Source organism: Phyllobates terribilis, unplaced genomic scaffold, assembly GCF_046119375.1.
Source record: "Phyllobates terribilis strain yellow unplaced genomic scaffold, ASM4611937v1 Scaffold_1__5_contigs__length_1240528914, whole genome shotgun sequence".
Classification (NCBI taxonomy): domain Eukaryota; kingdom Metazoa; phylum Chordata; class Amphibia; order Anura; family Dendrobatidae; genus Phyllobates; species Phyllobates terribilis.
The window spans coordinates 519,719,373-519,740,691 of NW_027362761.1; the positions used below are offsets into that span (position 1 = coordinate 519,719,373).

The 21,319-nt window shown below is 43.6% G+C and overlaps 1 protein-coding gene across 1 annotated transcript; it reads right to left on the reverse strand.

Annotated features, from left to right (window-relative positions):
* Positions 1 to 1,081: 1,081 nt before the first annotated feature.
* CCL28 (C-C motif chemokine ligand 28) lies at positions 1,082 to 10,302 on the reverse strand. The gene is made up of 3 exons (XM_073680297.1): positions 10,153 to 10,302; positions 7,879 to 8,008; positions 1,082 to 7,333 (listed from the first exon to the last, which is right to left on the reverse strand). The coding sequence occupies exons 1-3, from the start codon at positions 10,205 to 10,207 to the stop codon at positions 7,147 to 7,149; spliced, it is 372 nt and encodes a 123-aa protein (XP_073536398.1). The 5' UTR covers positions 10,208 to 10,302; the 3' UTR covers positions 1,082 to 7,146.
* Between the last annotated feature and the right edge of the window lie 11,017 nt (positions 10,303 to 21,319).

Consider the following 21,319-nt stretch of genomic DNA (forward strand, 5'->3'; position numbering starts at 1 on the left):
ATAAATTCACGTTTTTGTAATGATCATGAAATAAAGTTCGCACACAGGACAAGTTTACCGAGGTTGTGTTTCTGTTCCACCTGAGAATATTTTTCATTATGTTTTGCATTTGTTCATGATCTTAAGAAACTAAAATAATAAGTCTCAGGATTAGAAGAAGAAAAGATATGTTTCTTTGTCTTCCAAAAAACAGCTACATTTTGGCAGTGGGTTGTGTCTGGTATTTCAGCTCAGTCCCATACAGTAGAAGATATACAACGAAGGAAGAAGCCAACTCACCGTAACGGCCTATTTCTCTCTGGAGCTCGGAGCAGCGTCACTGCCATTGACGGAAACTGTATTGGCATTCTGAGAAAGGATCCAGCTCAACGGATAAAAAATCTTCGACTTTATTTGTAAAGTTATAAAAACATCTTAACATCCAAACTGTCCATCAGTGGAAACACCAACGCATTTCTGGTGCATCCAACACCTTTCTACTCATTTTCCATGAGTCATCAGGATTTACCCGTAGAAGGTATTGGGAGAGTTTTATCAGCCTCCTAATATCCTCGTTAATGGTGTCTTTATTATTCTTAAATGTAAGTGTTTAAAAACAAATCTTTAATCTTCTCTGCTCTCCCTGCCCAGAGTTGCCAACTTGACTTTTTATTTTTTTCCGGACAGTTTATCAAAAAATTACGGACAGACAATATTTTTTATGGACATATTGGAAAACATAATAAATCATTATAAGTGAATCTTGTCTACAGCCCATAATTCTGATATGAAGGCATCAGCTGCATTCACTGTAAACTGTAAAATAATGATAATTACGCTCAAAAATAATCTGTATATGTTTCTTCAGCTTCAAAAAAATCACGGAGGCCTTAATAAAATTTTTACGGACGGGGTAAAAAAAAGTGCCCTATTTTTATGGACTGTCCAAGAGTTTCTGGACGGTTGGCCACCCTCTACCTGCTTGACTAGTCCAGGTCAGCTGTCAATAAATAATACCAATTAACATCCTAAACCTATGTAGAAGGCACAGAGATGCACCTGCATATCATGGAATAATCCAAAGAAAAAAGGTGCTACAACATGTGTTTAAATAACAAACTTTATTAATATATAAAAAATACTCAGAAAAAAAAAGAGGACTAAGGAAATCACACTGGGGGGTGGGGTGCATAACACATACAGGGTGGTCCAAAAGTAGGTGGACAGAAAGTGTAATAAGGTTATGAAGGGGGAGATTTATCAAACATGGTGTAAAGTGAAACGGGCTCAGTTGCCCTTAGCAACCAATCAGATTCCACTTTTCATTCCTCACAGACTCTTTGGAAAGGTGGAATCTGATTGGTTGCTAAGGGGAACTGAGCCAGTTTCACAGATCTAGTTTTCACAGATAGATCTCCCCCAAATCTGTTTTCTTTTCAGATAACACATAATGGCAAATAATTTAAATACAGATAAAAAAAAATGGATTTTAACAGAGTATTGGAAATCTCAAAATGCTGAAACCGTTAGAGCAAATTGGGTTGAAACATTTGGTACTCAAGCCCCAAAGAGACAAACCATTTACCGCATTCGTGACAAATTCAATGTCACTGGCTCAATCCTTAATGCTCCAAAAACTGGTCGACCCAAAACAGTCTGTGCAGAAGATAATAAACAACTCGTTGCTGAAACATTTGTTCAGAGTCCAAAAAAGTCCACCAGAAGAGCCTCTTTGGAATTGGGAATTTCACGAGCTTCTATCATGCGAATCCTGAAATCTATTGGGTGGAAAGCTTATCGTCCACGTCTAATTCATGGTTTATTGGAGGATGATCCAGACAGGCGGCTGCAATTTAGTGAGATTATGCTTAACGAAATTGAAGAAAATCCAGTAATTTTAGATAACATTATGTGGAGTGATGAAGCTTCTTTCAAATTATCCGGCCATATTAACAGACATAATTGTATTTACTGGTATAATGAGAACATGCATTTAACATTAGAGCAACAACTAAATGAGCCTGGTGTCAATGTTTGGGATGGTATTTCAAGTTTTCGTGTTTTAGGACCAATATTTTTTGATGGAACAGTCACAGGAGATAAGTATCTCGAAATTCTAATAAATCAAGTTGTTCCCCAGTTACAGCAACAGCCTAATTCAAATGACCTTTATTTCCAACAAGATGGGGCCCCTCCACATTATTCACGAGTAGTCAGCGAGTATCTTGATGAAACATTTCCTAATAAATGGATTGGCCGAAGAGGCCCACTTGATTGGCCGGCATATTCACCAGACTTGACCCCAATGGATTTTTTCTTTTGGGGAGTACTCAAGGACAAAGTTTATAGTCGAAAACCAAAAAGTGTCAGTGATTTGAAAAATTACATAAGAGATGCATTTCAAGAACTTAATACCCAAAGAGACTTGTGCAAAAAAGTTTGTCAAAGCATAAGAGGCAAACTTCAAAGCTGTGCAAATTGTAATGGAAAACAGTTTGAGCACCTGCGTTGATAAAATTTAAGGGCTTTTGTATTATTAAGCCATAAGAAGTCCTGTTTGCATTTTGTAAAAAGCCATATAAAGGACACAGTGAGCATGTGGAAGAATGTGATCTGGTCAGGTGAGACGAAAATAGAAGTTTTTGTGCTAAATGCAAAATGCTGTAGGTGGAGGAAAACTAACCCAGCACATCACCCTGAAATCACCATCCCCACCGAAAAGCATGGTAGTGGCAGCATCATTCTGTGAGGATGCTTTTCTTCTGCAGGGACAGGAATGCTCAGCTCAGCGACCTTGCTGTCAATAAAGCCATTGAGCGGTTGAAGCATGCCCACAGTAGTGTACCTGACATCCCGGGGAGTGTGAGAAGAGCAGTGGGAAGGGGAAGAAGCTGTCCCTCTTCTCCTCCCTGCTCATCCCAGAACATGATGGGATGTCAGTCATACTAGTGTTGTTGTTCCTTCTCCCATCCATGCAGTAGCATTGATTGACAGTGGACCCTAGTCCACTGACTGCAGACATTTAGCGATTAGGGATAATGATTAAAGAGGATGTTAGCAGGATGATAAAGCATTTCTAAAGCCTGACAGGGGTAAATCCTGATGACAGCTTTCCTTTAAGCCCATGAAGGGACCATTCTTGGTTTGTTCACATGTGACTATTGTAGGAGACCCCCAACAGTGCACATACTTTCTATGTATGACATGCATCTTGCCTTAAAAACACTAAACAAGATAATACTTTATAAAACATTTTCTTTTAAAAGAAAAAGGTACTGAACGATACAAAAGGATTTTGTACACACATCTTCTTATTCATGATTTTAGTCCAGAACTTTTCATTTGCTTTAGGACTTAAGCACACGACTGTGGAGGTCTTTCCTTTGGGGGCATTGCACATTAGCCCCTTATTATGGAGCAGTACAGGCCATGTGCATGGTGTGGAGGCTCTGTTAGGTCGGGTTCAGATGAGCTTGTATAATACTGTCCATTTTTTATCCAGAAAAAAAACAGACTATTTTTCATCCGTAATTTTATCCGTATGCAAAGAATATGTCCGCTTTGCACAGCTGTACGACATTCAGTTTTTTACATGAACAATTTAATAAATAATAAAAGGCAAAACACTGTTTGTTAATAATTGTAATAGATTAGTTTTTTTGCGCACCCATTAATATGTAACGGGCGAGTCTGATCCGAAATACAGATCAAAGTAGTGCGTGCTGTGATTTTTGCAGACCACTGGTCCATGTGTAGAAACGTTGAGGTGACTTGCATTGTCAGTGTGCTGTTCTTATGTTACTAGTTTTGCATACGGACAGCAAACATACTGATTATAATAATATTTTTTATTTCTATAGCGCCAACATATTCCGCAGCACTTTACACTGTAGATTAAACACTAGGATGAACCAGCCCTTAGCGTTGTATGTAGAGAATGGAGATATTCCTACCTAAAAGCAATGCTCCTAGAGGACAATAACTATGTACAAATGGAGTCTGAAGAAAACAGGCAGAATTATGTTTTGCATGATTTTTCTGTTTGAGACGTAGCAGGTACCTCTATGGCAGACCATGATAACTACAAAACAGACCCATAATATAGCATAAAGCCATTTTTACACATCCAATATTTAGGATCCGAGAACAGACTGCGATGACAAGACCAGTCGTGGGTTTCCTGACCCAAGCTCAACAGCTTCATAGGCATATATGAGGCTGTCCAGGTTAGGAGACCTGTGCCGATGCAGAAATCATGGTCTGTATTCAGATCATGTACATCAGATGTGTGATACCGGCCTAATGAAAAGGCTCTTGCATATGGCAATATTAGGGTTCTGTACAAGCCTCCAGTTTTACAGAACAATGATATATCGGCCATATAATTCTACGCAGCCACCATATTATACCTTTGTAAGCATTTAATTTCTTATGCAACTTGCCACATCACATCATCTACCAAATTATGAGGATATTCTCTGGCATAGGGACTCCATGAACCGCCTCACAGATTCTGCACACGCAGCTCTTCCATGTGCAAGAGTGTTATAGGTTTGATTCTTTGAACCTCTGAGCATTAAAGGAGTTTCAGAGAAAATATACTTTAAAGATTTGGCAGGGGACCATAGCAGGTGATTGACAGGTCTCTACCATAGTGAGAGACCTAGCAATGACATGGGCGCTGGGAAAAGTTGTCCAGAGGTGGGAGTGGACTAGTCTCATCTCCGGCTATGGTCCCTGGCTGGATCTTTAAAGAATATTTTTTCTGAATAATATACCTGGCTGCAGCTGGTCTGATTCATGCTGTTTGCGGTTTGGGCAGCGTGAATCAGGTGACAGGTTCCCTTTAATCTTAGGGTGTATTTAGACTACCTGTCAGGCAGCATTAAACAACGGCCGATCGGCAACATAGAAGCTGATCGACAATCGTTAAATAGCCTGCCGACTGAACTTCCCATATACATAGAACGATAGTTGTAAGATTGTTGTGTGCACCTAGACTGTCATTGTTCTGGGCAGCACATGTCTTGTTTACACAGGACAATGTGCTACCGAGAACGATGACTTTGAATCAAGATTCAGAATAGTTTCACCTGACGAATGAGAGTTTTGCTCGTAAATCTGGTGATTGACTTGACAGCTTGTTTAAATGGCATGATTTTCAAGAAAAGAGCTTTCCCGATAATCAGCCTGTGTAAATGCACCCTTAGGCCACATCCTCACTATCAGTATTTGGTCAGTATTTTTCTCAGGAGTGGGAGCCAAAACCAGGTGAGGAACAATCAGAGAAAAGGTATAATAGAAATAAGTCACCAATTCTGTATTTATCATCCACTCCTGATTTTGGCTCTGACTCCTGAGAAAAAATACTGACCAAATACTGATAGTGGGGCCGTGGCCTTAGGTTTATATTCACCTTTACATACCATTTTACTTTTTATATATAGATGTATAGATATAGATTTACAAGTTATAGAAAGATTTATTCAACATAGTTGAGTAACTTTGTAAATGCATTTTATTACTGATTCTCAGTTACAATTGTATTTGCTCCATTGCTGCATTCACAGTTCTGCAATGTATACAGTTACTATACTAGACGCATAAACTCTAATAAAGTGGGGCAGTAAAGCTGGCCATGCACTAATGAGTTTAGAAGATCATATAGAAGACAAGTTGTCATTAAAGGGGTTGGACAGGTGACCTTTGACGACAAAGCATTTATTCTTAATTAGGCCGTATTTTTCAGTAGGTCAGGAGACATAGGCCATTGTTCAAATGAGCCTGAACATTGACTCTTGAATTGATGTTTGTTGCAGTTGTGTTTTACCCTCACCCTGTGTTGTCTGAGTAGTATTCTGCCCACGGGAAAAGTAGAGCGGGCGTTCAGTGGGATGAGCCCTGGTCTAGGCGGTCTTTCTAAAGACAGCCACTCCAGCGGATGAAGGCACCCACTGACCCTCGTGTCTCCACATGACCAATAACTGATTGCTGTAAGTCCCACCGGTGTGACTCACACCAATCAGAAGAACGAATTTCCCAAGGTTGTTGCTTGAATGGAGCAGCAGGTGAGCATGAGCACGGCTGTAATATTCTATCAGACTGATGGAGGTAGATGATCGTACTCGGCTTACTCGTATAGATTTGGAATTCAGAAGTAGAGCGCATGCTCATTTGCTGATGATTTTAAACATAGGATATTGCGCCCCTTTTCTCATGATCAGTGGGGTACCTATCAGTAACTTAGGACCTATCTAAAGACTAGAGATAGCTTGTAATTTTGGTGCAACCTTAATAGATGGTTGTCATCTTGACTTATAAATCCATGTTTCACATTCATCGATCTTCTTCTTGTTCTGTGACTTGGGTGGGAGCAGTGATTATTGACGAAGCTACAATTTTGATATTCCACTGAAACTGTAGCCCATCTGTCATTTTGCTCCCAGAGTCGGCATTTGTCAAGGTCCTCGAAGAGTCAAAAAGTCACCAAAATTTCGAAGAGTACGGTCTACATCGGCCCTTTTAGGGCGTCCAAAATCACTTTTTTTCTTACATCATCTTCTTGTAATGCAATAACTCCCAGAATACAAATCACCAGAGGGAGTGTGAGAAAAGTGCTGGGAAATTTCAGACCAGAAGCCTATAGAATTGTGAATGCCGCTCTTTAGTGCATAAGAGCCGTAACTCAGGATCAGTACTAAAGAGCAATAATATTATAATGTTACTTTTTATATAGAAGATAATAGCATATAAATTATATATAACAGATGTAGATAATAGTATATAAACTCATATATTTTTGCAAATTCTCGTAAAGGTTCATTGATTGATTGATTGACTGATTCATATCCTATACCCCCATGTAATGATTTGCTTTCTACCGGAATATTTCATGGACACCTTAGGGCAGATCTGTCAAAAACAGTGCAAAGGAAAAGCAGAGCAGGTGCCTGGCAAACAATCAGATACTCTTCTTTAAATTAAAAAAAATACCTCTGGAAAATAAGAGCTGAAATCCCAGTGGAGTGGAGAGCAACAGCTCCACGTCTTCATCATTACCCAAAAGTTTTCTAGCAAGTAAAGTTTGCAGTAAAAATGCAGGACAGGGCATACTTCCTTGGGTACGAGTATTTTTATATTTATCTGGAATGAGGGTACTAGTAACAGTTATCTCAGCTGTTTCTTTACTTTTCTGATTTTCTTCTTCTTGTTCTTCTTATTTCTTTTTTTTCTTCCTGGGTTATTTTTTTTCGCTACTTCATCAGCAGAATTTTCCTTATTTTTCCTTTTGATCCACTTCTGTACCCGCAAATTCTTAGGACTAATACACAGGGTCTTACGATTCAGGTACAAGCTGAAAAATACAATAAACTGTTACAAGAAATTAAAATCTTGTACCCATTAAATAAAAAGAAGAGTCAGCTAAAGGGTAGCTGGGTGGGGGTTCAGCCAATGTCCTTGTTTTTGGGAAGAGAGGTGAGCACGCAGATCCTGCCACTTTCAATAAAACTGAATGGGACAATTCAAAATGGCCAACGAAACATTTACTCAAATGTCATATGGGGGTGACGGATCATGTTCGCCTCTATGAGTCAAAACTAAGAGCCGCTCTCTAATAGTGGTTCCCACTCCGGCAAACTTGACTCTGCATTACAAGGGTTGCCATTCATCTGAATGTGATATATTTGTCCAGTTGGACATGGATTCCCAGTAAAATCAGCTGTTTGCCGGAGGTACTGGGAGCCATGGTGGCTCTAATCTGAATGGGTTGTCTCTGGTGAAGCAATCCTTTTGGGGTACATCATAGTGATCCTCTTCCATACTTCTAATAGTTAATTTTTAAGTCTGAGTTTTAGCCCGAGTGAAGTTCATCATTCAGTCATCACACTGGATACTTACACTACAGCTTGAAGGTGACAATTACCATCCTGTTTCTGAATTTCATAACGATTCACTTTCTTCAAAAGTGTTTTCGAAATTTTTTCTCCCAGTTGGGTGCAACATGATGTGCTTGAACTAGAAAACGCTGCTGAAAGTGGAAACCAACTTAAATTAGGGAAAATGCATTAAAAACACAATCAGGTCTTCTCGTATCTGAAAAATTTTGGGTCAGTCATCAAAATGGCAATACTATGAGAAAATGCCGGCCACCAATACTTGCCAACTTCTAGAGATAGACATCCGCGAAGTCACTGGCTGTAGAACAAACATTTACTGTGCCCCCTCTATGCCTCTCTACACCCTTTACCACCGCTTTATTAGAAGGTATTGGCCATCCAAAATACAAAGCTCAAGCACTGATTTCAATAACTGATCATTGCCTAATTTTGAATTAGGTTTTTTGAGATCCATTTGACAGAAGGAAATTTTGTTCACAGTTATCACAAATGCTCAAGTTCTTTTTTATCTGACTTGGAATGTTTTTTTATGAACAATCATTTGCATCTATTTTCTTACCCATTGGGGAAATATGGAAGACACAATAAACTTAAAATTTTACCAACACCCAACGTGGATCCTTAGTTTAAATTAAGTATTTAATGATCAAGTCAAATGTAGAAAATTAAATCTGAAGAGTGGACTATAGACACCCACTAAAATTGCCCAGATCTGCCAACAAATATCTCATGTCTGCTGCTTACTCCGAGATCGGTGATAAGAGTCTCATCACTGGAGCTTATGACCGATCTGAGAATGCTGTGCATGTGCAGTTCACTTCCCTTTTAAGCCTATCTGACTGTCAGTGATCATGCTGTACCCCGTCAGCAGTATCAAACTACATTTTTATCATTTATGTGTGTCTGTTTTGTTTGTACTGTATTAGGTGAGGGTGGTGTGTAGAATTTAAGGAAGGGGAAATATTTGCACAGTTTGAATTTTTTTTGTACATTTTGTTATGCTGTTAATAAAAAGTGAAAATGAGATAAAAAAAGGTTGATTCAAAAAAGAAAAAATAACAGGTGAGAAAGCCACAAAAGTACTATAAAACAAAAAAGGAAAATGGTATCCAGACATAAAGCTGCTAAGCATGCCTCATGGATACTTTTTTGGAATACAAGTGCCCCATAGAAACCTAAAACTACTTTACATTAAACATCTTATTGCCTCTAAATGTATTATTGTCAGCCGAATGTAACCTAATATATATAATGGTGATAACATTACAGTAGTAAATATACTACAACCCCTGGCAAAAATTATGGAATCACCGGGCTCGGAGGATGTTCATTCAGTTGTTTAATATTGTTGAAAAAAAGCAGATCACAGACATGGCACAAAACTAAAGTCATTTCAAATGGCAACTTTAGGGCTTTAAGAAACACTAAAAGAAATCAAGATTAAAAATGTGGTACTCAGTAAGGGTAATTTTTTTCAGACCAAGCAGAGGGAAAAAATTATGGAATCACTCAATTCTGAGGAAAAAATTATGGAACCTTAAATGTTTCAGCTCCTCATTTGAAGCTTTTTTCTGGCACTGAAAAAAATCTTCAAATGAGGAGCTGAAACATCGCAGGTATCTGTGTGAATAAAGTCCATTTTTTAACTGATTTCCATTGCAGTGCTGCCTCCTATCTATTAAATATATATCTATCATTATGATATTATAGTTACCATCATAATTTATTACAATTATAAGTAGAAGAGACAAAAAAGAAAGAGTATGAGAGAAAAAAAAATGTTTGAGGTGAAGAGAGAGAAAGAGAAAAGCTAGAGGAGAGAGAAGAGGAGAGCGAGGGAGAGAGAAGAGCAAGAGGAAATAGAAGAGAGCAGGTGTAGAAGAGCGAGAAGAAACAGAAAGACAAAGAGATTGGAGGGGAGAGCGATAATAGAAAAGACAGATGAGAGAGAAAAAAGGAGAGAATAAATAGAAGAGAGAAAAAGAGATAGAAGAGGGAACTAGATAGAAAGACAAGAGGAGAAATAGAGGAGAGAGAAGAGAAGCAACAGAAAAGTGATTGAAGGTGGAGAGACGGAAGAGACAGCTGGGAAACAGAGAGCTTTCTATACTATATCTTATTCAAAGTTACAGTGAAATCTCTTTCCCCAGGCTCGACAAAGAGGCTTCTGAGGCTTCTTTTATGATGTCCTCATGTTGGGCTCCCCTATATATAGTCAGACTGTAGGTTGGTCACGCTTTGCTCATCATCTCGGAGTATAATACAGGTATCTTACCGTCAGCTACGTACAGCACACACAGGAGCAGGGCTGCCAGCCGCAGAGTTGTCATGTTCAGTCTTTTGTATTAGAGCAAAGTTCCACTTTTCCCTCCAGCGTTATATAGATACGGGTTCGTCCCTCCCAGTGTGTTCATTATGGTCTCAGCTTCCTGAGGTGCAGCCACACCTGGATTTTAGCTGCAACACATTCCTGTAAATGTTGATCTGATCGCACCAGGTTCTAGAATTACAAAGCTTTTCATTAAGGTAGAAAAATTGCCAATTTTCAATGCTATTAATACCATGTTGTGTTGTAATATGTGGGGCCGATCCGCTATTGATGTTTTGTGTATTTTGGATCCGGTTCGCTCCTTGTAAATTTTATACTGTGGCCATGTTCGCTAACGTTGAACTGGCCAGATCTTTACTCAGGAATACAAGGGGTGAATTGAGGGAATTTATCTGAGATGAGAGTATACATAACACGATGCATGGCACGAAAGACGAGGTCACATAATAGATTGGTGAGAGTCTACACTACAGTCTGGAGCTAGAGAGACACTTGGTGAACAGTGTGTACCGCAGAGGCACGTATAGTTGGCATCACCAAGACTGCCACCAAGTTCTCCGCCATACCCCAGTGGTAGTGATATTAGTCACAATATTGTGACTACACCATGGAGACTAAGGAAGTTGACAGCATGTAGCCAACGGTGCAGAAAAAGCAATTGTAGTTACGCCATGATCTGGTAGGATATGCTAACCAAGATAGGGCTTTCCTATAGGGTGACTCCCCAGGCAAACGTTCACATGGGCACTTGCCCACAGCACCAACTGAGTGCAAAAAGAAAAAGCTGACTGGGTAAAACAGAAGCCTCAAGTCTATCACTCAGGTAGAAAATTTAGAGGCAAGAGAGAATAAGGAGACATTGACAACAACGAAAGGAGAGGTGATTGTGGCACCAAAGGCTGGAGAGACCTTGGAAGAAAGGCTAGACCACTCTGATTTCCCCCCTGAGCCTTTGCTATCACCAGATTTGCTCCCCAATACAGTCAGTGTACTTGGTCTAAAGGGGGCGTTGGTCATCCAAAAGTCAGTGTCCAGTCAGACAAAGTGATGTGTAAAATCCCAGAGAGAGATTTTGGCACCACCAGGATGAGCTGTGGTGTGTCTCAGAGACACTTGATGTGTGGTTGCCATTTCCTATTCAAGTTCCACAAAATTCAAGATTTATTGCCTCCATATTGGGAGTCCTGTAAATAAATTCAAGCTGTTTTAATATCAGGTGTCTTGTCCAGGAGCCTGCTTACCTCCTGGCCACCAGGGGGGCGTTTGGCAGACCATCCTGACCCCTTTCCCTAGTACCTTCCTTACGCAAACATGCATTTACCAATATGGGCCATAGTATATTGTACATATTGTATTGAAATAGACTTGCATGCCCAGCTAATCTGCACATAATTATGGGCGCATTACTAAAGATGACTTTTGAACAAAAGGTCAGCACAAATTATTTATATAAGATAAGTCAACTAATAGATGCTGTACATTGCAGTTGCACATGATGATTATCAAAAATGGATATTCCTATTAACATTTGTAATACCCCTGAGTTGGGTATTACAATAGTGTTTTATGATGCTATTTATAATACTGAAGTCTTCTTTGTGATGTACAGCAGTTTCAGTGTCTCCTATATGATGTATATACACCAGCCTTGGTGCCTCCTATGTGATGTGTACAGCAGTCTCAGTGTCAATTATGTGATGTATATACACCAGTCTCTGTGTCTCCTATGTGATGCATACAACAGTCTCAGAATAGCCTATGTGATATTTATACAGCAGTCTTGATGTCTCCTATGTGATGTATATACACCAGTCTCGGTGTCTCCTGTGTGATGTACACAGCAATCTTGGTGTCTCCTATGTGATGTATACAGCAGTCTCAGTGTCTCCAATGTGATGTATAGAGTTGTCTCAGTGTCTCCTATGTGATGTGTATATAAAGCAGTCTCGGTGCCTCCTATGTGATGTACACAGCAGTCTCAGTGTTTCCTGCATGATATTTATACTGCAGATCTCTCACTGCTTGAGTTCTATAAATGTAATGTGAGCTGTGATGAATGTCTCACTGTGAGGAGACCTGCAGTGTAGTATACATCTGTGTTCAGAGCCACTTACTTCTGCAAGTTCTTTACAAAATGTATCATCGCAAAGAGTCGCCTGTGCTCCAGACCGACTGACACAAACCTGGATTAGCAGTTGCGAGTAGTAACATCATCAATACCACTTACCATCAGACGTCTCCCCAAAGAGAAGCAGCTCCAGTCACCACATTAGGGGTGAGTTCATTAAATGTTTGACCAAATATAGCAGGGTAATTTTCAAGTTAATATTTTGTGATGCCCCTGAAGGATGGTATAAATATCCAAATGGCTTTTGGCAGAAAAAAGGTTCCCACTCCTGGTCTAGACAGCCAAAAGACACACCAAATTTTTCATCCAGCCCTCTTTTTTTTGGTTGTGAGGGAAGGGCACCAAACTGAGATTTTGCTCCAAGTAAAGAAAAATTGACCTTTTATTCCATTACCAGAAATGTGCTCAGAGCAGTTGTCATTTCTCTCACCCTACTCTTCTTGGCCAGTAATGTTAGGTGCATAACTAAGCAGGGAGTGACAACAAGCACTGCACAGGGTCAAGCAAATTAAATTCTGTAGCTGATGCAAATTTGAAGTCAAATTCACTGTACAAAAATATTTTGCAAAAGACTATTACTGTACTTAAATGCATTAATGGAGCCTGTCGACATGTTTTTATGTACTTGGACTACTACTTCCCCCATCATTACTCTACAATTAGCATGACTGATGGACTGACAGGAGACCTCAAACCATCCCTCCTCCCAATCCACCTCGCAAATAAAGCACTGGTACCATTAACCTTTTGCTGGATGGAAGTTGGTCACAGAATGGGAATGGGAAGCGGTATGACGGCTGCCCAATTCCAGGCGGGTATGTCCGCCTACAAAGCTCTCACCAAAGATAAATTTGTCAGCTATGACTTCGAATAACTCTTGTTATAATCTGGAGAAACAGAATTCACAGTTGTCTTATAAGAGAAATTACCTACCAGCACCATTTTTTCATAACATTTTTCTTTCCAAGAACTTATCAAAGTTTTTTTAATAAAAACCATAACCAATATGTCTTATTCAAATATGTAAAAACATGCAGGGAGGGAAGGTGGGAAATACTCCTCCAGGGGAAAAGAAGCAAAGGAGGGTATTGGATTCTTGGAAAAAAAAGGAGGAGAGGGGGAAGAAACATAAACATAATCCTAACAGTCTACCATTAACTATAGCACTATTGAGGGAAGGGTAAGGCATGGAAATATAGATAAAAAGGATGGGCTAACATGAGAAGAGAAAAGGGGAAGGTGAAGAGACAAAAGGAAAAAGGCCGCATGCCAAAAAATGCAGACCAGGAGAATGGCCCTCCAGCAGTCAGGCAGCACCCTCCCTATCTTGTTGGGTGCATATCACATACTCATGTCCCTAATTGATAGCTCTGACCTCCTTGTGGTCACATATGCCAACACATGAAAAGGTACAGAGTATGTACTAATCTATGCACTAATTGTGCAAGAATCCAGGTGAGACGTAACGAAGACTAGATCTGTCAATCAAGGAGAAGACGGTGGTGCCAGACAGAGTAACAAAGAGGGAAGAAGGTCAACTGCAGTGATGTAAGGTGCCCCAGTGAGGTAGTCGTGGGCGAGCTGTAGCTCCCTCTCGCTCTGGCACCCTACAGACAATTCGTGTCCTCCCTCTGATGTGTGGCTGTGTATGTGGTGCTCTCCACTTACTTCAAACCATCCGATCGCAGCTGTCTCCAGGCACTTTTATTCTGGGACCAGGGCAGCAATAAATTCAGAGGACACGAGGTTCTTACCCATAACTTGGACTTTACTTGGGGAAGAGAAATATATACAGTATTTACAGGCAGATATAGTGGATAAGGCCCGACAGGTTATTATCTCTCTCACAGGCGCTGGCAACATCTTCAGCCCTGGTTCCCTCTTTAAGTGAAGCATCTCTGTGACTCTAGTTTCTAGCCCAAGAGACTCTTCTGCAATATCAACAGTGATCTGGATCTAATATCTCCCCCACGTCTTAGCCTGGAGTCCTATTTATCTTCCTCTGCTTCCTGCAGACTAGAAGTGCCCCGGGTCCTCAATATTTCCTTTGAGTTTCTCCGGCCGGCTAACAGGACTCTTGCTCTTGCGTAGGGAGACTTTCACACTGGTGATCCCACTGTCTGAGGGTATGGAGCTCCCGTCTACCCTAACAGCCACTATATATTCAGGCTGCCCGCACAGTTCACTGTCCTATCTCTTACTGAGCATCTCTTCCTGCCTCAGGAAACTAAACAGGGATTTTTTTAAGGTGCCCACCCTCTGTGAGCTGTCATCACTCAGTATTAACCCATCACTGTCTGTAACACTGCTAGCAGACTCAACCTGACATCTGCACCAGGACAGTGGCATCTTGTGGCTGTTTACAGGTACTGCAGCCCACAAGGAATTATGCCAGGAACAAGCTCTATATCACTCAAGGCTTGATCAGGGCACTAAGTTCCCCCTCTACTCTACTGACTGGACCACTACAGCTAACCCCTTTAGCTTGGTCTACCAACAGTTCAGAGAGGTCTAACTACGGGAACACTTTCTTTAACTACTTCAGTGCCAAAGGAAGGCTACACCCTTCCCCACTATTACATTCCCCGACACTTTAATGTTGGTCGTCCCCGACCACACTAAACAATCAACACAGATCAGCGGCTATGACATTATATCACATTACTATATTTACTAAAACATTTTAGTACACGACTGGTCCTGAAAACGTCTTCTTGGATGGGAGACCGGCCCTTCTCGGTTAAGGGCCCCGGAACAGCAGCTCAGGACAGTCCATTATCAACTTTTCAAAACTTCTCAGAGGTACCGGTCCTTCTTGGTAAGGACCCTGGAACACAGTGTCCATGTCCATATTTTTAAGACAGGCCAACACCTCAATAGCCCCCAATCTCCTTCAAGGGCTGCATTCTGAGGCACACAGTCACAGGTAACACCCCGTGAGTCTCTTTCTTCTTGGCCCTAGCAGGGGTCACCGGATCTTCCCGCTAGGCCGCAAGTCTCTTAGATTTGGAGGATATCCATCCTCAAGGTGTGCCTCAGCATTTTAAATTCCAGCAGAAAAAGGCGCAACAAGCGCAACAAAAATAAAAATAAAAAGTAAAAACAAAAAGAGCAGCTCTCCTGGGCACACAACTTTAGTGCTGCTTAAGGCCTTCCTGGCCTGAGGTAGGGGAACAGTCCTCCATATATACTCTTCTTAACTTAATTCAACATGGGGCACTCCGCCCCCATTGGGAAACAGTCCCAGAAACAGGACCACAGCTGGTGGGTCCTAGTAAGAGAAGAGGTGAAAGGTCAACGGACCTTTTAGCCAGCTCACTTCTTCCGGGCCTCCCCCCATTCCTTCATGAAGGTGGCCCATGCTGCAGATGAAGGTGGCTTCTTCCACCTCCAAGGCTGATCGGGGTACTTAGTAGGCCCAGGGTCCTCGTCCGAGGAAGTAGCACTACCACAGCCAACCTGGGTAGGGCCGTAGCTGGTCACTGTAAAGCTGTGGACGACATTACTGGCGCCAGCTTGGATTTCCCCGACAGCTCTCTCAGCCCCTCCTGGGTATTGTGGCGCCGACTCCTCCTCTGACACCTCACTAGGGAAATCAGCTTCCTTGCCACTTGCTAAATCTTCCTCCTCATCGCTTATTCCGGACAGGTCATCCGATCTTCTGGTCGCCATCTTCACCGAGCGTCAACTGCAGCACCTCCTTCCTCTCGTGCGCTGGACAGAAAATGGCGCTGGTCGCTCACCAGTGACGCGCGTCCTGTGCGTCCAACTCCTCCTCTTCCTGGGCCGGCCTTCTGACGCGACCGCCGCATCACTAGTCCCTCTTGGCAGCTCCGCCTTCAGCCGCGCCCCTTCTTTGTGTGCGCTGATACTCACTGGGCCGGACTTCACTTTGCGCCGCGACATCTTCCTCACTGGACGCCCATCCTGGGACGCATCTTCACTGCTGGGCCCATCCTCCTTTGGGCTGAAACTCGTACGGGCTGGACATCTTTTTGCGCTCTCCGGCGCCGTCCACTCCCACGATAGGCGGTTCTTCTCCCAGACTGTACCGCCACTGTCACAATCTTGGAATCCATGCTTCGGGCCGCCATCTTGGGCCGCATGCCTTCCAACACTTTCTCCTCAGTGTTCTGCGTCGGATCTTCCCCGCTTTCTTCATGCAAGGAGCTCGCATCCTGCCGACTACGCCAAATGTAAGGTGCCCCAGCGAGGTAGTCGTGGGCGAGCTGTAGCCCCCTCTCGCTCTGGCACCCTACAGACAATTCGTGTTCTCCCTCTGATGTGTGGTTGTGGATGTGGTGCTCTCCACTTACTTCAAACCATCCGATCGCGGCTGTCTCCAGGCATTTCTCTTCTGGGACCAGGGCAGCAATATATTCAGAGGACACGAGGTTCTTAACCATAACTTGGACTTTACTTGGGGAAGAGGAATATATACAGTATTTACAGGCAGATACAATGGATAAGGCCCGACAGGTTATTATCTCTCTCACAGGCGCTGGCAACATCTTCAGCCCTGGTTCCCTCTTTAAGTGAAGCATCTCTGTGACTCTAATCTCTAGCCCAAGAGACTCTTCTGCAATACCAACAGTGATCTGGATCCAATATCCCCCCACGTCTTAGCCTGGAGTCCTATTTATCTTCCTCTGCTTCCTGCAGACTAGAAGTGCCCCGGGTCCTCAATACTTCCTTTGAGTTTCTCCGGCCGGCTAACAGGACTCTTGCTCTTGCGTAGGTAGACTTTGACACTGGTGATCCCACTGTCTGAGGGTATGGAGCTCCCATTTACCCTAACAGCCACTATATATTCAGGCTGCCCGCACAATTCACTGTCCTATCTCTTACTGAGCATCTCTTCCTGCCTCAGGAAACTAAACAGGGATTTTCTTAAGGTGCCCACCCTCTGTGAACTGTCATCACTCAGTATTAACCCATCACTGTCTGTAACACTGCTAGCAGACTCAACCTGACATCTGCACCAGGACAGTGGCATCTTGTGGCTGTTTACAGGTACTGCAGCCCACAAGGAATTATGCCAGAAACAAGCTCTATATCACTCAAGGCTTGATCAGGGCACTAAGTTCCCCCTCTACTCTACTGACTGGACCACTACAGCTAACCCCTTTAGCTTGGTCTACCAACAGTTCAGAGAGGTTTAACTACAGGAACACTTTCTTTAACTACTTCAGTGCCAAAGGAAGGCTACGCCCTTCCCCACTATTACAGTGACACACCCCCAGTGCACTTTCCTGCTAATTTGCTAAGACTTCTACTCTAGATTTTCATTGACTGGCACATCGTATCGCTAAGAAAAAATTATCATCTTTATGGGGTCACAAGCCTCTACCCAGCCTTACCAATACTTCCATATGTAAAAACATGTTGACAGGTTCCTTTTAATCCAGCTGTTACCTACTTTATTATGACTGGAATTGCTCCTTCTCAAGGACTAAGCTAATTTCAGTCTCAAGGACAATTGTTTTTATTCTTGTGTCATTACAGATCATTTAATCTTCTGAAATGAGGTCTTTTACTTTTTTGGAAAATTTGTACTTATTGCCTATTGGCACCATTTTGGGGTATGTGTACTTTTGAAGTTGGCCACGTAATACATTCTAGGGAAGGGAAAATAAAATAGTTACTTCTGTCTCTCTACATCAGTAGGACAAGAGGCAAACACAAGGTATACTCACTTCTGTCCTTTATTTATTATGCTTTATTATTTAGCACCATCATGTTCCACAGCACTTTACAGACATTATCATCATCGCCGCTCACGATCTACATTCTCTATCAGTATCTCTTTGTGGGAGGAAACTGTAGTATCCGGAGGAAACCCACACAAACACGGGGAGAACATACAAACTCCTTGCAGATGTTCTCCTTGGTGGGATTTGAACCCAGCGCTGCAAGACTACAGTGCTAACCACTGAGCCACCGTGCTGCCCCTGTTCTTTTGATTTTATTTTTCTATGGTGTGACGACACAGCTTTTCTTCTTAATTATTTCAGACATGCATTTCATGGTCAGGAACCGTACACCTTTATTGTTATGTTGACTTGTGAACTTGTGTTCTTCTTTGGTTGCTCAACACAGACTATTGTTTGTGTGCAGCGGGCTTGTACCTTGGGTAACGCAGAAATGGGGGGCAGGAGCTGTGTGCAGGGGGCTTGTACCTTGGGTAAGGCAGAACTGGAGGGAAGGGGTGTGTGCAGGGGGCTTGTACCTGTGGGTCCAGGGCTCACTGTCACTTTTCAGACAGACCTCCATAAAGAACATCATGATACAACAGTGCAGACACCTTTATATTCATCACAGCACATGCTGTACACTCTGCCATGAATCTATATGTTGACCACCTGCCTCCTCTTCCTCATAGATTTATCCCCAGGGTCCCCCTCTCTCACAGACCGCTCCTCTCATCTTCTGATCCCGATTGTCTCTCATTTCACATAAACTGCTTCCCATGGTACCCCTATAAGAGACCACTCACCATGGTTCCCCCCATTCTCCACTGGCCACATTCACTGACTGCTCCTTGTGGTCCCTGAACTTTTACAGACTGTCCCCCAAGTCTTTGCTCTCTTTAAGACCACTCCCCTCATCCACCACTTGCCCATAGACCCCCCTCTCATAGACCATGTCCTATGGTTCCCCCCATAGTCCCTTCTCTGACAAACCCTTCCACATGGTCCCCACACTTTCCCCATAGTTCCCTCTGTCAGACCACTCATGCTTCTCCCACTTTCTCCAGAATCCCTTTTCTCACAGGCCACCAGCTATGGTCCCCCAATTTACCCAAAGCTTCTTACTCACAAACCACGCCCTAATGTCCCCCACATGCTCCATAGTCTCTCTTTTCACAGATAGCTCACCACTTTCCCCATAGTCCCGTCTCATACAGCCTGCTCCTCATAGTCCCCCTACTTTCCCCATAGTCCTCTCTCATACAGCCTGCTCCTCATAGTCACCCCACTTTCCCCATAGTCCCCTCTCACACAGCCAGCTCTTCATAGTCCCCCCATTCTCCCCATAGTCCCCTCTCATACAGCCTGCTCCTCATAGTCCCCCTACTTTCCCCATAGTCGCCTCTCATACTGCCTGCTCTTCATAGTCCCCCCACTTTCCCCATAGTTGCCTCTCATACAGCCAACTCCTCATAGTCTCCCCACTTTCCCCATAGTCGCCTCTCATACAGCCTCCTCCTCATAGTCCCCCCACTTTCCCCATAGTCCCCTCATACAACCTGCTCCTCATAGCCCCCCACATTCCCCATAGTCCCCTCTCATACAACCTGCTCCTCATAGTCCACCACTTTCCCCATATTCCCCTCTCATACAGCCTGCTCCTCATAGTCCCCCCACTTTCCCCAGAGTCCCCTCTCATACAGCCTACTCCTCATAGTCCCCCCACTTTCCCCATAGTCCCCTCTCATACAACCTGCTCCTCATAGTCCCCCATAGTCCCCTCTCATACAACCTGCTCCTCATAGTCCCCCACTTTCCCCATAGTCCCCTCTCATACAGCCTGCTCCTCATAGTCCCCCACTTTCCCCATAGTCCCTCTCTTACAGCCTGCTCCTCATGGTCCCCCCACTTTCCCCATAGTCCCCTCTCATACAGCCTGCACCTCATAGTCCGCACTTTCCCCATAGTCCCTCTCTTACAGCCTGCTCCTCATGGTCCCCCCACTTTCCCCATAGTCTCCTCTGATACAGCCTGCTCCTCATAGTCCCCCACTTTCCCCATAGTCACCTCTCATACAACCTGCTTCTCATTGTCCCCCCACTTTCCCCTTAGTCCCCTCTCATACAGCCTACTCCTCATAGTCCCCCCACTTTCCCCATAGTCCTCTCATACAGCCTACTCCTCATAGTCCCCCCACTTTCCCCATTGTCCCCTCTCATACAGCCTGCTCCTCATAGTCCCCCACTATCCCCATAGTCCCCTCTCGTACAACCTGCTCCTCATGGTCCCCCCACTTTCCCCATAGTCCCCTCTCATACAGCCTGCTCTTCATAGTCCCCACTTTCCCCATAGTCCCCTCTCATACAGCCTGCCCCTCATAGTTCCACACTTTCCCCATAGTCCCTCTCTTACAGCCTGCTCCTCATGGTCCCCCCACTTTCCCCATAGTCCCCTCTCATACAGCCTGCTCCTCATAGTCCGCACTTTCCCCATAGTCCCCTCTGATACAGCCTGCTCCTCATAGTCCCCCACTTTCCCCATAGTACACTCTCATACAGCCTGCTCCTCATAGCCCCCCACTTTCCCCATAGTCCCCTCTCATACAGCCTACTCCTCATAGTCCCCCCACTTTCCCCATAGTCCCCTCTGATACAGCCTGCTCCTCATAGTCCCCCACTTTCCCCATAGTCCCCTCTCATACAGCCTGCTCCTCATAGCCCCTCACTTTCCCCATAGTCCCCTCTCATACAGCCTACTCCTCATAGTCCCCCCACTTTACCCATAGTCCCCTCTCATACAGCCTGCTCCTCATAGTCCCCCACTTTCCCCATAGTCACCTCTCATACAACCTGCTACTCATTGTCCCACCACTTTCCCCTTAGTCCCCTCTCATACAGCCTACTTCTCATAGTCCCCCCACTTTCCCCATAGTCCCCTCTCATACAGCCTACTCCTCATAGTCCCCCCACTTTCCCCATAGTCCCCTGTCATACAGCCTGCTCCTCATAGTCCAACACTATTCCCATAGTCCCCTCTCGTACAACCTGCTCCTCATGGTCCCCCCACTTTCCCCATAGTCCCCTCTCATACAGCCTGCTCCTCATAGTCCCCACTTTCCCCATAGTTCCCTCTCATACAGCCTGCTCCTCATAGTCCTCCCACTTTCCCCATAGTCCCCTCTCGTACAACCTGCTCCTCATAGTCCCCACTTTCCCCATAGTCCCCTCTCGTACAACCTGCTCCTCATAGTCCCCACTATCCCCATAGTCCCCTCTTGTACAACCTGCTCCTCATA